A 15,058-nucleotide genomic window follows, 5' to 3' on the forward strand; every position below is an offset into this window, starting at 1 on the left:
GAAAGTGAAGAACAGATTCTGATTCTGGGAATTTGAGAAACATGTCAGCGATGACAACTACCTAAATTTTGAAATAAAAAATTGGAAATATCAAGTATGTGGTTTTAGAATATGATTTTTAGAGGCTATTTTATGAGACAAATCTGAAATGTTAGAAACTTGGCATATCGTCTCATTTCTGTATTTGAATTCTGTAGAAGTTGTTTCTGGACAGCCTACGGAAAGCACTTGCCGGCCATGGAGGAAGCAGGCAGCTGACGGAGAGTGCTGCAATAGCCTGTGTCAAACTGTGCAAAGCAAGTACTTATATCAACTGGGAAGACAACTCTGTCATTTTCCTCCTAGTCCAGTCCATGGTGGTTGATCTTAAGGTAATTTGCTTTTTACTTCTCTACCTCAAACTTTAAGAATACCTAAGGAAAAATAAACTTCCAGTATTAGTATTATTATGCTAGATGGTTGTCAGAGATCATCGCTAACACCGAAGTTCTGAATCTTCTTTGATGATACCTTCGTAGGACCTGCTTTTGTTGTTTTTGGGTTACTCAGACTAAATAAAGTGGCCTAGAATTTGACGAAAACACGGAATTAGCCAGTTTTCTTCAGCTATCATAAACATTCAGACTTGGTTTTACAATAACGTAGAAATGAGGGCCTGAAAGGAACCAAACATGGTACAGCAAGAATTTTATCAGACCAGTGAACCACAACGTTAGTGTTTTCTACTTCTTCTGGCAACTGAATGTTATTGCCCTCTACGTGGATGCTGTGTTGATATTATTAAATACTAGTAAAAAAAATACTGCATGACTGTTTAAAGGCTTTTGTTTTCTCTCGGGATTTTTATAGAACCTGCTTTTTAATCCAAGTAAGCCATTCTCAAGAGGCAGTCAGCCCGCAGATGTGGATCTGATGATTGACTGCCTTGTCTCTTGCTTTCGTATAAGCCCTCACAACAACCAACACTTTAAGGTGAGAACATTGGTTTTTATCCAGTTATGCTTCCTGATGCTGTTGATCCTTTCTTTCTAAATATGAAAAGACTATGAAGATGAATTGGTATTTCTCAATATTATACATTAATATTAATTTTAAGACCTTAAGAATTTATTCTATTTTTTAAAAACTTTGTTTCTTTTATTCTCATTTGTGCTACAGGATATTTTTCTCTTAGAAATAATATATGATTTTTTTTTTCTTTCCCCTATAGATCTGCCTGGCTCAGAATTCCCCTTCTACATTTCACTATGTGCTGGTAAATTCACTCCATCGAATCATCACCAATGTAAGTCCAAAAGGTATTGCTAAATTACTTAAAATTTTTTTCTTCTTTTATTTCTTTACAAGAAAGACATTCTTGGTTTACAAAAGGTTTTGAACTTAGATATATCTCTCACAGGTGATTATATCTAGTAATTGATATACATTTGTATTTTTCATATTTAGTTTCATATTCAATTTGGCCTTCCTTTATTGAGGAAGGTGGAGTTAATAGGATCCTTTGGAAAGATTAAACCTGAAATATTTTATTTGCATCAAAAGCCCTTGAGAACAGTGCCACTGAGAATATAATTGAACATTTTCATCCCCAAACTCTTTTTTTTTTTAAAGTTTATTTATTTCCTTAGTTGTGTTGGGGGGTGGGGCAGAGAGAGAGCTGGGAGAGAATCCCAAGCAGGCTCCGCCCTGCCAGTGCAGAACTCAATGCTGGGCCCCAACCCACGAACCATGAGATCATGACCTGAGCCACAACCAAGAGCTTGATGCTCAACCGACTGAGCCCCCCAGGTGCCCCACATCCCCAAACTCTTTACATATTATTTTAATATTTCTAGCCTTTCCCCAGCATTTGATATGTTCTGACTTGTCACCTTACCATTTAAGTTAAAAGCAGTAACTAACAATATGTTGTAGGCCAGTATGGTACATTTAGAATGGTGAGATCATATTTGATTGTACTTTTTAGTCTTCCTTAAATACGTGAAATATTAACACACTTAAATAGAGGTATTGACATGATACAAAAGCATATCAGACAAAATAAGCAAGTTCATTAAGAGATACTTGTGAAACTTTGGACTCTGATGTGGGTACATTAAGTAGAAGGATGATGAAACCTTATCAGATTTGGACCATGAAGTTAAAAAATGCTGTTTTTCTGATCATGAAAATAATATTTTGAAGGTTCTCAAGTGTTATTTACCATAGCTCTACTTTTATCCATTTATGGATATTCATAGTTATGTGTAAATTGGCCACATTTTTTCTCCCTCAAAAAGAACGCTAATCACTGATAACTTAGGTATATTTGTCCTCTTTATAGGCAAATTCCACTTTAAGAGTGTATCGCTGATGAATTAAGAGTACCTCCCCACATTTATTTGCCTTGGATGCGTTGAGCTAAATGAAACTCTGCCCACTTTCTTTGCTTTCATCCATCCCTGCAGGGCAAGAATAGCTGTCAATAGAGCTGACTAGTGACACATTTCATTTTCTCCATGGGCGCTAGCATTCTGGGCAGGGCAATTCCTTGCTGTGCAGGACTATCTTGTGCATGGCCAGACACCTAGTATCCCTCATCCTCATTTCACTAAATACCGTTGGGCCTCTTCCCTCCTCCCACCCCAGACATTGTGGGCGACTGAAACGCCTTGAGGGAATGATATGTTCCTCACTTGAGTATCATTGGATTAAATGATAGGCGTAAATAACGTAAAGTGCTATTTATCCCCGAAGGGAAACTTTAATGAATCTGATTGCGGATAAGGTATGTTTGTATTAAAAACTTACAAAATTTTTACTTTACTTTTGCCAGGGTAATGAGCAAGACATTGTATCCTTAATGTTTACTCTCAGGGTCATTTAAGAAAAAAAGAGATGACTCCCCCCCCCCCCCCCCCCCCAGTTTATGTGTAATTCAGAATTAAAATATTATTATTTTCTCCTTTGACTTATAATACTAAACACACTCCATTTGTTAGAGTGGATGGTTTTACATAAATGCTTACAACTTGATTTAATAAACCCAAGTGTATACTTTTTTGATTCTTTGTGGCTAGTTACTTTAATTGTGAAATATTTTTGTCTACAATCGAATACATAGAGCACTTTCAAGCATGGACTTGGCACTGCTGTAAGTGGCTGGGCTGCTCCTTTGTGGGTTTAAAGCATGCCTGGAGTGGTACTTCGTGCATGCCTCCATGTACACGGTGAAGTGGTCGTGCGTCCTTCTGTGCTCCGCTGGGTACTGCATGTGTGAGGGCGCGGTGTGTCTGTATCGGAGGTCACGTCTGTACGAAATGAAAAACCCGTATCGACTAACTTGACCTTTAACGAGTAACCTGCCAAAAGCATAAATTTGAGTCTATAAAGTATCTTTTAAAGGTATACTTTAAACAGTGGGTACTTTATCTTATTATAGGATGTTTGATAAATTGTTTCTTGGTAGGGTTGGTGTTTTTGTTTTTGTTTTTTCTCCTTCCTGTGGTTTGAGGCTACTAGATACTGAATCTGAAGTACTTTCTGACTGAAAAGGACTATTTATAAAGTAAATATGCAAATTTATGGAATTGACTATTACAGAGTCTCACTGAAGACAGTTATGGAAATAACTTTGTCTTGAAATCACATGAAGTTTTTCTGAGATATTTGGACTCCTAATCTTAAATTTATTCATAGTATAAAATTTCCTTTTCAATGATTCTTGGTTCAATACACCTCATAAGTTCCTGCCTTCCATGGTTCTTTAGCCAAATTCACAGATTTTGTTTCTTATTATCACATTCTCGAGTAAGATAAAAGTTTTACTGATACGTTTTTGAGGGTTATGTAGAAGTGGTAATGGTTTGCAGTTGTTTTTTTTTTTTTTTTTCCCTTCTGTGAAACATACTCATACTCCGTTCACAAGTACAGTGTTTAGGTCTAAGATATTCTACTGTTTCTTCTTAAGAAATCTGCAAGCCTGTTCACTATTTGAATGTTATCATACTGTAAACATTTGGCAGCTTCAAATATGGTACTTCTAGTACGGTCAGTTTTTTATTATGGCATGCTGTAAGAGATGAATTACAGTTATAAGATCTGTGTTACATACTTAATCCTTACTGGCTTCCTTTGGGTTAAGTTAGGTATGTTGTTATAATTGGAAAACTAAAGAAATATTAATACACATATCTGACCCAGATATCTTAGCCATCAGCGGAACATGTATGGTACTTGGTATTCACTCTGTTTTGTCCCTTATGGCAGTTTGTTGTAGTTTCCTTATGGGTAGCTCCCATACCGAGAATGACAGGACCTCTTCCTACCAAGAGGCTGGATAAGTTGTTCTCTGCAACACATTTAAAAATTTATTTAAGCAGTCTCTTGAAGAATTGTCATAGTTTGCTCATACTATGTACTTGTAAAAGTATTGCCATTTGTTTGGCAATAAACGTAGTGTTTTCGAGAAAAAAAAAAAAGAATGTCTACTTTCGTTGACTAGTTTCAGAACGGACACATTTAGTAACTGTGTAAAACAGTATAATTTTTACCAACCACATGATGTCTAGTTTTTAGTGCGTATTTAATTTGAAAGTGTATCTTTAACTTTTATATTAAAATGAATAAATTTTTATATTATGAAAATCACTAAATCATGAGTTAAAATCACATTATTTTATAAGATGCACCTGGTACCATGGTACAATTTCAACAGCTATTAAAGTAATGTAGTAGTTTGGATCAGGTGTTATATGGGATGCATTTCTCTTTAGTTAGTTTCTGACAGGATATTACGGGGTCAGGAGAGTTAGTAGGACCTTTATCTCATTGCATTTTGTGATTATTCAGCCTTTGTCTCTTTAAGCCAATTAATACAAGCTGTGTAAATTAGTAAATAAATGGAGATCAAGCTGTATTGATTGCTTGGGCAAGTCAAATGACTGAATTGACCAGAGTTTAAAGAATCCATTATATAACCAAACTAAAATTTGATCATTTGTTAGGTAGGAATGAGCTTATGTAGAGTGAGGGTTGAGGGAATAGCAGTATCAACCGTACTCTCCAAAGAGAGTAGTATTTCTTCCCTCACAGCTTTGGGGTCCCTTCCTAAATAGAGTTCAGTGTTCAAGTTGTGTGTCGTAAGTTGATTGTATAATTTACTACCCAGTAAATAGAGTTTCGTAACCCATAGTTTTAGGTTAAAGTGATATAACTTGATGCTGCTGCCTAAAATACTCTGACGATTATGCGTGAAGAAATTAAAAGTTGAGAATTTAACGAGCTTAGTTTTGAGTGAGAAGGAACCTGGGATTAGGATATGAAGCTCTTAAATCCTCCGCCTGTGTTAATTCAGTCATTCTCTCACGTGTCTCCTCTGCAGTGGGAGTGTCATAAACTGGATGCCTGTGTAATAACCTATGTGTTAAGTGGTCCCGTATGGCTTGCATAATCTCCATATATAGTGAACATTCATTTTTGTCTTGACCAATAGACTTTATAGTTTTATTCATTTTAGTAATACAGTAATTTTTTTTTTAAGTTTGTTTATTTGAGAGAGAGGGCATGCACAGGAGGGGCAGAGAGGGCAGGGGAGGAGAGATAATCCTAAGCAGGCTTCATGCTGTCAGTACAAGTTGCTGGATGTGGGGCTCAAACTCAGGAACCTGTGAGATCATGACCTGAGCTGCAATCAAGAGTCGGATGCTTAACTGACTGAGCCACCCAGGCATCCCCATAATATAATAATTAATTTTAAAGTTACGTTAGACACTATTCAAATAAAATAGTCACTAGAAACTAGAATCAGAGCTAAATGGGCGAAACTGACAGATATTTACATAAAATAATTACATCTAAACAATATTTAGCTATGAGCAGTTTGTCCTTGTGGTAATCATTAGTCTTTTCATGTATTATACCATCATTGCATATCAATTTAAGGTTATAGGTTTACTAATAGCTTTATCTCATTTACTAATTTTATGTTGTACCAATCACTGTTGTTTGTAGGCATATAAGTGATGGTTTGCCGCATAGTCCTTCAACATTGTGTTGAACCACTAATCTTTCTTAAAACTTTGATAATAGCATTCTTATGTGGGAGAATGTATACTGTAAATGCATATGTTTCTGAAATGTGTAAAAGTTAAACTTAAAAAAAAAAAAAGAAAAAGATTGGCTACAGAATTAGCTTTCTAAAGACTCTTTGTTTTTCAGATTCATTGGCTTATCAGTGAGAAACGATAGTCTCATATGCCCATGCACATGAAGTGGCAGTTTGTCTCATGTTCATTATTATATTTTAAAATACATGTATGGTTTGGTGTTTGAATTAAAGATCTTATTTGAAGACTTTGGAAATCATGGTGTGTGTTTGCATGGTCCTAGAAAATTTTTCACGGAAGGCTAAAACCTAAGACTACAGTGTTAACCAGAGCATGTAACTCATGCAAATTTATACTTTTCTTCTCTTATGGTCTCTGTTTTTCTCTAGTCTGCGTTGGATTGGTGGCCTAAGATCGATGCTGTATATTGTCACTCAGTCGAGCTTCGAAACATGTTTGGTGAAACGCTTCATAAAGCAGTGCAGGGTTGTGGAGCACACCCAGCAATACGAATGGCACCGGTAAGAGGAATCGTGAATTTTGAATTCCCCCTTCTTCCTATTGCGTTTTCAGTGTCTCTATCCTATTCCTGTTTTTTTGATTATTTTAGAAAATCAAATGAGTCCTTCCTTTTCTGTAAGTATCGTGGTATGTTGCATCCTGCATTATTGTTGCAATGCTAGCTAATGGTGTTTGTTTTTCACGATTTCAGTGAGTCGAACTTGTTTTTCTTAGAGAAATTTTCCCACAAAATGCTGTTAAAAATCTTAATTTCTTTTTCTTTCGTTCTCCTTTTTTTTTTTTCCCTTACTTTCTTTTTGCTGTAACTTTTCCTTACGAATCAAAATATTTTGGTTTGCTCTTCATCTTTGGGGATGAGTAGGGAAGCTGACTCCTGGGTTAGAGTGAATGTTTCTACACCGTTTTTGCCCACTGGATGCTGGACATGGCACATAGGAAATTAGAAATAAAATGAAACATTTTTATCTAAAATAAAATATTTCATATTTCAGCAAATGTGCTATCATTCAGCAAATGATAGGCACTTTGATACTGAAGTTCATGTTTAAACTTAGTAAAAAGAGTCTTTTCAAATGAGGTATTCTAACAGATTAGTATTCTTAAATGCAATTTTAAAACTCGTATGGAACCAATTGAAACAGACAGTTACAGGATCATAGAAGTCATTTCTTGGTATTTATGTATAGCAAGAGTATTCTACATGGCAACTCTTGACATTGATTGGTGGTGCTTTGTCTTCTGCTTCTTATTTTCTATTCTTATTGGCTGCTGTCGCTCACATGATCAGATGCCAACCAGTCACTGTTTTGCATGGCAGTGGGCTTCTGTGGCTGTAAGTATGATCCATTGTAACTACCTCAGAAAAGTCCTTGGTTTCTTTGACTTTTCTGTGTATAGTTACTGTTATAGTCACATCATGTCATTTCAAATGAAAACGTAGCATGTTTTTACCTATTGGTAAAACATTTTTTGGTAAAAATTGGTAAAAAATTTTTTCTGGTAAGTTAGCCATTTCACACTCATAATTTAAATAGCTTTCTCCTCTTTTCCCAAGTTTCCTTAGTCAATAAAATATTTTGGTTCAATACAACTGTAGTTCACTCTTATCCAGTTGTCAGTAGTTGTTTCTGAGGATTATTTATCTCAGATGTTCAAATAGAGACGTTTGCTATACTGAATACTTTAGGATTATTTAGTCTAAAAAATTATAGCCAAAGAACATGGAAATTATGTTTTATTCAATAAAATAAATAAAACACAAACTATTTTTAGTTGACTTTTTGTGATGCCAAGTACTTAGTTTTTTAAAAAATTGAAAATTTCAATCTAAGTTACTTGGAGGTAAACATAAATAATAGTTACTTAAATGTTAAATAACTAGACATCGTTTTACAAGTTGTCTTGGAAAATGACTTAAAATAATTGTTTAACAATTAATTCATTCTAGATATCCTATAGTAAATAGAACTTTGACTTTTTAAAGTTTCTAATTCTTCGGGCAGAAAATTAACGGCCTTCAATACTAGAAACTGGTAGAAAGTTAATAGTCACTTCCACTTTAACTTCAGTATCCACTTTACCAGCCATCTGCAATTTCACTTCCTGTGCATGAGGACTGAAAGAAAGTGAAAGGAAATTAGTCCTTTGAACAAAGACAAAATTTGACTGGTAGTCTGAAAATGTTCCCTACATTTAGAAGTTATTTTACATCTTAGCCTTACTTACTAACTGATTCCAGGAGCAACATACTGTAGTACTGAAAGTTCATAAAAACCACAGCTAGACTTCTTTTGGTCCAAGGACACCTATGATAAGAATTGAGTTTTTATTTCCTATTATTCTCTGAAAGTGTCAGTATACATTTGATTTGTGAAATCATTCTTAAGCTGTTTACTTTCATATAATTATATATGAAATTTTGTGTGTATGTATGTGTATGAATATGTACTATATGTGTATATGAAATTATACATAGTGGCTGAAGGAGGGTTTTCTGCCTGATATTCTTACCGGGAAAACTAATTAACAAATTTAATCTGAAATAATTTTTTAGAATAATAAAATTTTACTATTGAGATGATCTTTAAGGTGAATCTTTTCCCTTTTAAACCTGGTGCCGTGAACAGTCAGACAGTAAATGTGGAAATTCTGAGCTCTCCCACAAGCTGCCGGGCATAGTGTTAACACCAGGGAAGCGTGATGAGCTAAAAAGACAAGGCACTTACCCTCACAGAGATGCCAGTCTTGTAGCTCTTGCTTGAGCACTTCTAATAAAGAGCTCACCACAGGTGGCCCTCAAGCCCGAAACATAGGAAATTTGTAATAAATGGTTTAAATGTGTGACATCAGGGTTTCTCAACCTTGGCACTGTTGGTATTTTTAAATGTTGTAGGAGACGGTTGTAGGGGACTATCCTGTGTTCTGTAGAATGTTTAGCAGCGTTTCTAGCCTCTACCACTACATGCCAGTAACACCACCCTGCTGGCTGCTGGTCTTGAAAAGCAAAAGTGTCTCCAGACATTTCCAGTTATCCCTCGGGAGACAAAACTGCCCCCAGTTGAAAACCACTGTGTTAACATGATATGTTCAGTGCGTTGTCCTCATTTGCATTGCCCCAGATGTTGTGTCTGCTTCTTCCATAGGACAGCACTGCAGATATTTCAGTAAAGTTATCTTGAACTGCTAAGGTTTCTTTTTTTAAATATGATTTTAGAATTGGGAGGGGTTTAATTATTTCAGCTTTCTTTAAAAGCTTGTGGGATATGTGTGTGTGTGTGTGTGTGTGTGTGTGTGCACATGCGCACGCGTGCTGTTTGATCTGTTTTTACCGCTGAGGAAACTGAGGCACATAAAATGTTTAGTGAATGACAGATAGTCATGATTAGTGAATAATTGACATTCTTTCCAATGCCTGTCCAGTTCTTTAGCTGTCTTACCTCATTAGTGCATTAGTTTGATCAAAGCAGGAGCTCCATCCGGCTTGTCCAGCACTGGGTTCCTGGCCCCCCAGAACGCTGTCTGGCACGTAGCAGGCATTTAGTGCCTATGTGTTGAATGAGTGAAGTAATTTCTTTCCTGATTTGCTTTTAAACCTCTCCTCTTCTGCTTCTCTTCTGGAAAGGATTCAAGCTAACATTTTTTTTTTCCAATTAAAATGAAATATGAAGATCCGCTTTTAGTGTTGCAGATGTGGTATAATTGAAGAATGCCATTAACCTGCTGTGTCTGCATACCGTGTTTCTACTAATAATATAGTCTAAGATTACATTGTTTTCTTAGATTGAGCTCTTCATCACTTAAACTCTTTAGCCTTAACATATACACAATGGGCCATAGCTTCTCCATTTTATACTTTGGTAATATTTTTAAAAGTTTGAAATATTTTTCTTAGCACTAATCGTTTACTGTTTTAAAACTAGGGTAGCCTATTAATGATAGCTGTATGAGTTTTCACAAATATGTGTAATTACTGCACATTTTGCTTCTAAAGGAGATATGCTCTTACATGCCTATAATTTAGTCATAGTCTTAAATAAGGTAACAAATGGTTTGGGCCCTTAATAGACAGCTACATATTCTGATTAATGAATTTATTCCTGGGCGCGACTGCTTCTCTTCTTTGGCCAAAGTGTGTGTACTATGTTGGATTCTTACTAATATCTGCAGGATGGAAGGTCAATAAATTAATGGATGGATAATTTTTTTTTTTTTTTACATTTCTGGTTAAAAATGTATTTCTTCTTTAGCATGCTGTTGCGCCTTTTATAGAACCCCCTAATGTCCATTAATTAAAAGGCATTTGAATTGAAACTTTAACCTTTTCAAGTCAGTGCTGGAACAAAATTTATATGCTGATTCCTGAGATGAAGAAATGACATAATTAAACTATTATTTACTGTTAGAAAATGATTACCGAGTAAAAGATAATTATTAAATCTGTTAATTGTTCTCTGATCTGTGTTCCTGTGCACTTGGTTGTGTCAGGGAAGAACAGTTGCACTTAGTTACATCTTAGTAAATATTTGTTCCATGAGAGTTGATCACCTTGATCTAAGGTGTTAGCATGACTTAGAATGAAAGAATAAAGTTTAATGGGAACAAACGGTAAAAACAGAATTGATTAAATGCATTTGGTAAGATATTTGCTGTGGGAATATAAATATGCAAGCAAACAGTATTTCTGAGTTTTGCTATTTCCTTTCTATATTGATATTCTTGAGCATTGATGTGGATGTTAGGTAGTAGTTCTTCCCCTTTGAGGACCAGAACCCTTCAGTGTCCTCAGGCATACTAACAAATGCGTCTTACACTTAGACATGGAGAATTGTGGCTGTGTGTTACAGATGTGCATCTCTACTTTTTACCTTTGAAGGACAGCCTATTTACTTGGACATTTTTATTATGTGTTCATAGCTGCTGAATATCCTGTTATCTGTATATTTGCAATTTTTCCTAAGAAGCCATACAGGTACCCAACAGGCATATGAAAACATGCTCAACGTCACTAAACATCAAGGAAGTGCAAATCAGAACCACAATGACATATCACCTCACACTAGTCAGACTGATTAGAAAGAAGACAAGAAATGACAGGTGTTGGCAAGGATGTGGAGAAAAGGGAACGCTTGTTCATTGTTGGTCACGATGTAAATTGGTTCAGCCTATGGAAAATGGTATGGAGGTTTTTCAGAAAATTAAAAATAGAGATATCATACAGTCCAGTATCTCCACTCCTAGGTATTTATTTGAAGAAAACAAAACACTGATTTGAAAAGACATGCACTGCTATGTTCGTAGTAACATTATTTGCCATAGCAAGATATGGAAGCAACCTAAGTGTCCATTGATAGATGAGTGGGTAAGAAGATGTAGTTGTGTGTACACACACACACACACACACACACACACTCTGGAATATTACTCAGCCATAAAAAAGAATGAAATCTTGCCATTTGCAACAACATGGATGGACCTAGGGGGTATTATGCTAAGTGAAATAAGTCAGAGAAAGACAAATATCATATGATTTTAGTTGTATGTGGAATCTAAAAAACAAAACAGACTGATAGGTACAGAGAACAAACTGATGGTTGGCAGATGGGAGGGCAGTGGAGTGATCAACGAAACAAGTGAAGGGGATTAAGAGATACTTTCAGTTATAAAATAAATAAGACTTGCTGGAATACACAGCATAAGGAATATAATCAATAATATTGTAACCACTTTCTATGGTGGCAGATGGTAACTAGGCTTACTGTGGTGACCATTTTGTAATGTATATAAATATTAAATCACTATGTTATACACCTAAAACGAGACATATTTTTAAACTAAAAGTATTAATAAATAAAGGCATATGTGTCAAAACTAGATATTTTATGTCCTTTTAAAGAAAAGGGGGAAATGATTTATAACAATAGAAAGAGGTGGTTTTGTATCCAGAATATAATTGTTGGATTTTTCATTGAGTAACATGCATAATTATGGTATCAGCACGGCATCTACCGCAGTATCTCTGTAATTGAAACACATTTTTCATGATTTATCTTTGTCAAAGGCTTCTTTCTTTGTTTTATCAATGTTCTTCAGGCAAAATACATGCATTCTGTAACTCAAGAGAGATGGAATCCCATTGAAGGAAAAAGCAGAACTTACCATTAAACTATTAAGTACAGAGACCGACTATATAGCATATTTCATCAATTCTAAGAAGCACTTTAGTTTTTAACATCTCTGAAATTGGGAACACATCTTATTTGGTGTCTTAGAGTTGACAGTGGTTTTTCATTTCTTGTGGTACATTAATGATGCATCTTAGTTAAATTAATGTCATAGATTCTCTGAAATATTTGTGTATATTTGTGTGGGATAAATGTTAAATGAATTGCTCAAAGTATGTATTTGTGAGAGCTATAGACTAAATATTTTATCCCTAATGTGTCTACAGTTTGGAAAGTTGTTCTTCTACATAGGAGTCAACTTGATATTAAAGTGTTTAGTATTTTAAGGAATTTTCATTTAAACTTTATTAAATACATTATATAAGAATAATATGAATGTTACAAAAATAGTTTCCATTTGTTTTTTATTTAAATTGAATTTTATTTTATTTTTATTTTTAAAATATAATTTATTGACAAATTGGTTTCCATACGACACCCAATGCTCATCCCAAGTGCCCTCCTCAATGCCCATCACTCACTTTCCCCTCTCTCTTACCCCCCCATAAACCCTCAGTTTGTTCTCAGAAATTTTATTTTATTATAGAGAGAGAGAGTGAGAGAGCACGGGGGAGAGGGACAGAGGGCGAGAGAGCAAGAGAGAATCCTTCCAGAGGGCAAGAGAGGAAAAGAGAATCCTTAGCAGGCTTCTTGCTCAGCGCAGAGCCCAATGTGGGGCTTGATCCTACAACCCTGGCTGGGATCATGACCTGAGCTGAAATCAAGAGTTGGTCACTTAACCAACTGAGCCACCCAGGCACTGTCCCAGTTTTCATTTGTTTTTTAAGCTTAATAATATTAACCTTATACTTACTCAGATGTTTCTACTCTTACCACACATACATCTGTGGTATAAAATGTCTGCTTTTTCAAAGCTTTTTAATAATAGATTTATTTTTAAAAAGTTAGATAGCTATTTTCGTTAACCTGGTATCTGATTCTAACAAGGTGATGACATGTTTTTGTTTTTATTTGTAGAGTCTTACATTTAAAGAAAAAGTAACAAGCCTTAAATTTAAAGAAAAACCTACAGACCTGGAGACAAGAAGCTATAAGTATCTTCTCCTGTCCATGGTGAAACTCATTCATGCGGATCCAAAGCTCTTGCTTTGTGTAAGTATTTTATACGAGAGGTCTTGAAATTACTACAATAACTTAATTTGGTTTAAGTGAAATGCCAAGACCTTGGAGATCATTATTAGCTAAATAACACTCACTGACCCTTTCTGCTCATGCTTGAAACCTAAGACACCTTTAAGAAAACTAACTTAGAAGTTACATTTCTCTGATACCAATATAATTAGATCAGATTTCTTACCCTTTTCCTCAGTTTTCCTTGTCATTAAACTAGCATGTTTTTGTGAGATCTTCTTTCTTTACTCTGTTACCAGGTTTGTATTATTTAGACATTATGCTGGGGTGGTGGTGGAGGTAATGAAGCAACCATAAATCCGAGTGCTTTCTCGTGGTCGTAGTTGGTTTTTAAGTATCCAGTTGCTATTGCCAAACCCTTAAGGTTTTTTTATTTCCCTTTCTTCCTGTCATCAACCTATTATCACTGGCTTTGCCTGGAAATACTGTATTGGAAGGAGAAGGAGATGGGAATGGGTATGGTTAGCACTTAATTTTTATCGTAACTGCTTTTGCAGCCTCAGATGGCATTCCTGAGGGCAATACTGTGGTACACAGTAGTTGGGAACTAACAGGTAAATGAGTGATAGTTACGTGAAGTGGTTAAAAGCATGGGCTCTAGAGACAGACTAGTTATGTGATTTGGGTGACTTAACCTCTCTTAGTTTTCTCATAATAATAATAATAGTACCTATCTCAGATTGTTAAGCTTGAGATAGTACACTCGTGCTTTTAGGAATAACGTTCAATAAATGCATAATAAGCACTAAATGAATGTTAACTATTATTATTATTAATAAAATGCAGTTGACATCAATATTAATGTTATTAATGCCCCAAGTATGACAGTTATGTATTGTGAAGGTCATAGGACAACATGTTTAAGCTTTGTTGAAGTTTCTCCAGTCTCTGGAGCGCAGCATCCAGAAAGATTTCTTGCTGCTTTGTTTAGCAGTAGGTTTTATAAGTGCTAAGGTGCTTTGAAATTACTGCATATAGGAGTTCATAATTTGATGTCCGTATTTTCAAGAGTTCTGTGAACCCCTTCAATGAAAAAAAAGTGTAATGAGTGTTTTTTTCTGCAGAGAAATAAGAGGGCAGAGACACACACACAGAATTTCTAAAGGGATTAATAATGCCAAAGGAAGGCCTGTGATACTTTGAACTCTTTGAGAAGCCCATCCAAATTTGGGAGTCTAGTAGAATAAATTGTTAGAATTAGGCATGGAAAATTTCACAAAATCTTACCAGGGAGACAGTAAAGGTAATCAAATCCCCTTTCTCCTCATGTCTTTGTGTGTAGCACAAGTTATTTGTGGTAATAATTTCATCATACATTTCACTTAATAGAGGACCAGCTCTCTGCATGGCTATAATTCAGGGTAAAGAATGCACCAAAGTCACGAGCGCCGTCAGTTTAAGTATTCCATTATTCAAAGAACAAGAACTTGGTCTTTTCCAAGATTGGAATTTAGTAAGCAGAGTCCATTTAAAATTGAAATTATTCTCTTTGCTGCCATCTAGTGGTTAGGCAACTTTTCTCAGCGTAACCAAAGGTAAGTTAAAGTAGATTCACTGTATACTTAAGTATTTTCTATT

At 35.3% G+C, this 15,058-nt stretch overlaps 1 protein-coding gene across 4 annotated transcripts in view; it reads left to right on the plus strand.

Moving 5' to 3' along the window:
- Positions 1–15,058, plus strand: part of NF1 (neurofibromin 1) — a 251,040-nt gene that overhangs the window by 82,200 nt on the left and 153,782 nt on the right. For 2 of the 4 annotated variants that reach the window (XM_030295711.1, XM_030295713.1), the window contains exons 9-14: positions 198–371; positions 850–972; positions 1,211–1,285; positions 3,104–3,133; positions 6,476–6,607; positions 13,307–13,441. In XM_030295711.1, coding sequence (XP_030151571.1) covers positions 198–371; positions 850–972; positions 1,211–1,285; positions 3,104–3,133; positions 6,476–6,607; positions 13,307–13,441 — 669 coding nt within the window. The remainder of the gene's footprint in view (positions 1–197; positions 372–849; positions 973–1,210; positions 1,286–3,103; positions 3,134–6,475; positions 6,608–13,306; positions 13,442–15,058) is intronic. The other 2 variants (XM_030295712.1, XM_030295714.1) reach the window with 1 other exon arrangement.

The sequence above is a fragment of the Lynx canadensis genome, chromosome E1 (assembly GCF_007474595.2).
Source record: "Lynx canadensis isolate LIC74 chromosome E1, mLynCan4.pri.v2, whole genome shotgun sequence".
In the NCBI taxonomy this organism is placed as follows: domain Eukaryota; kingdom Metazoa; phylum Chordata; class Mammalia; order Carnivora; family Felidae; genus Lynx; species Lynx canadensis.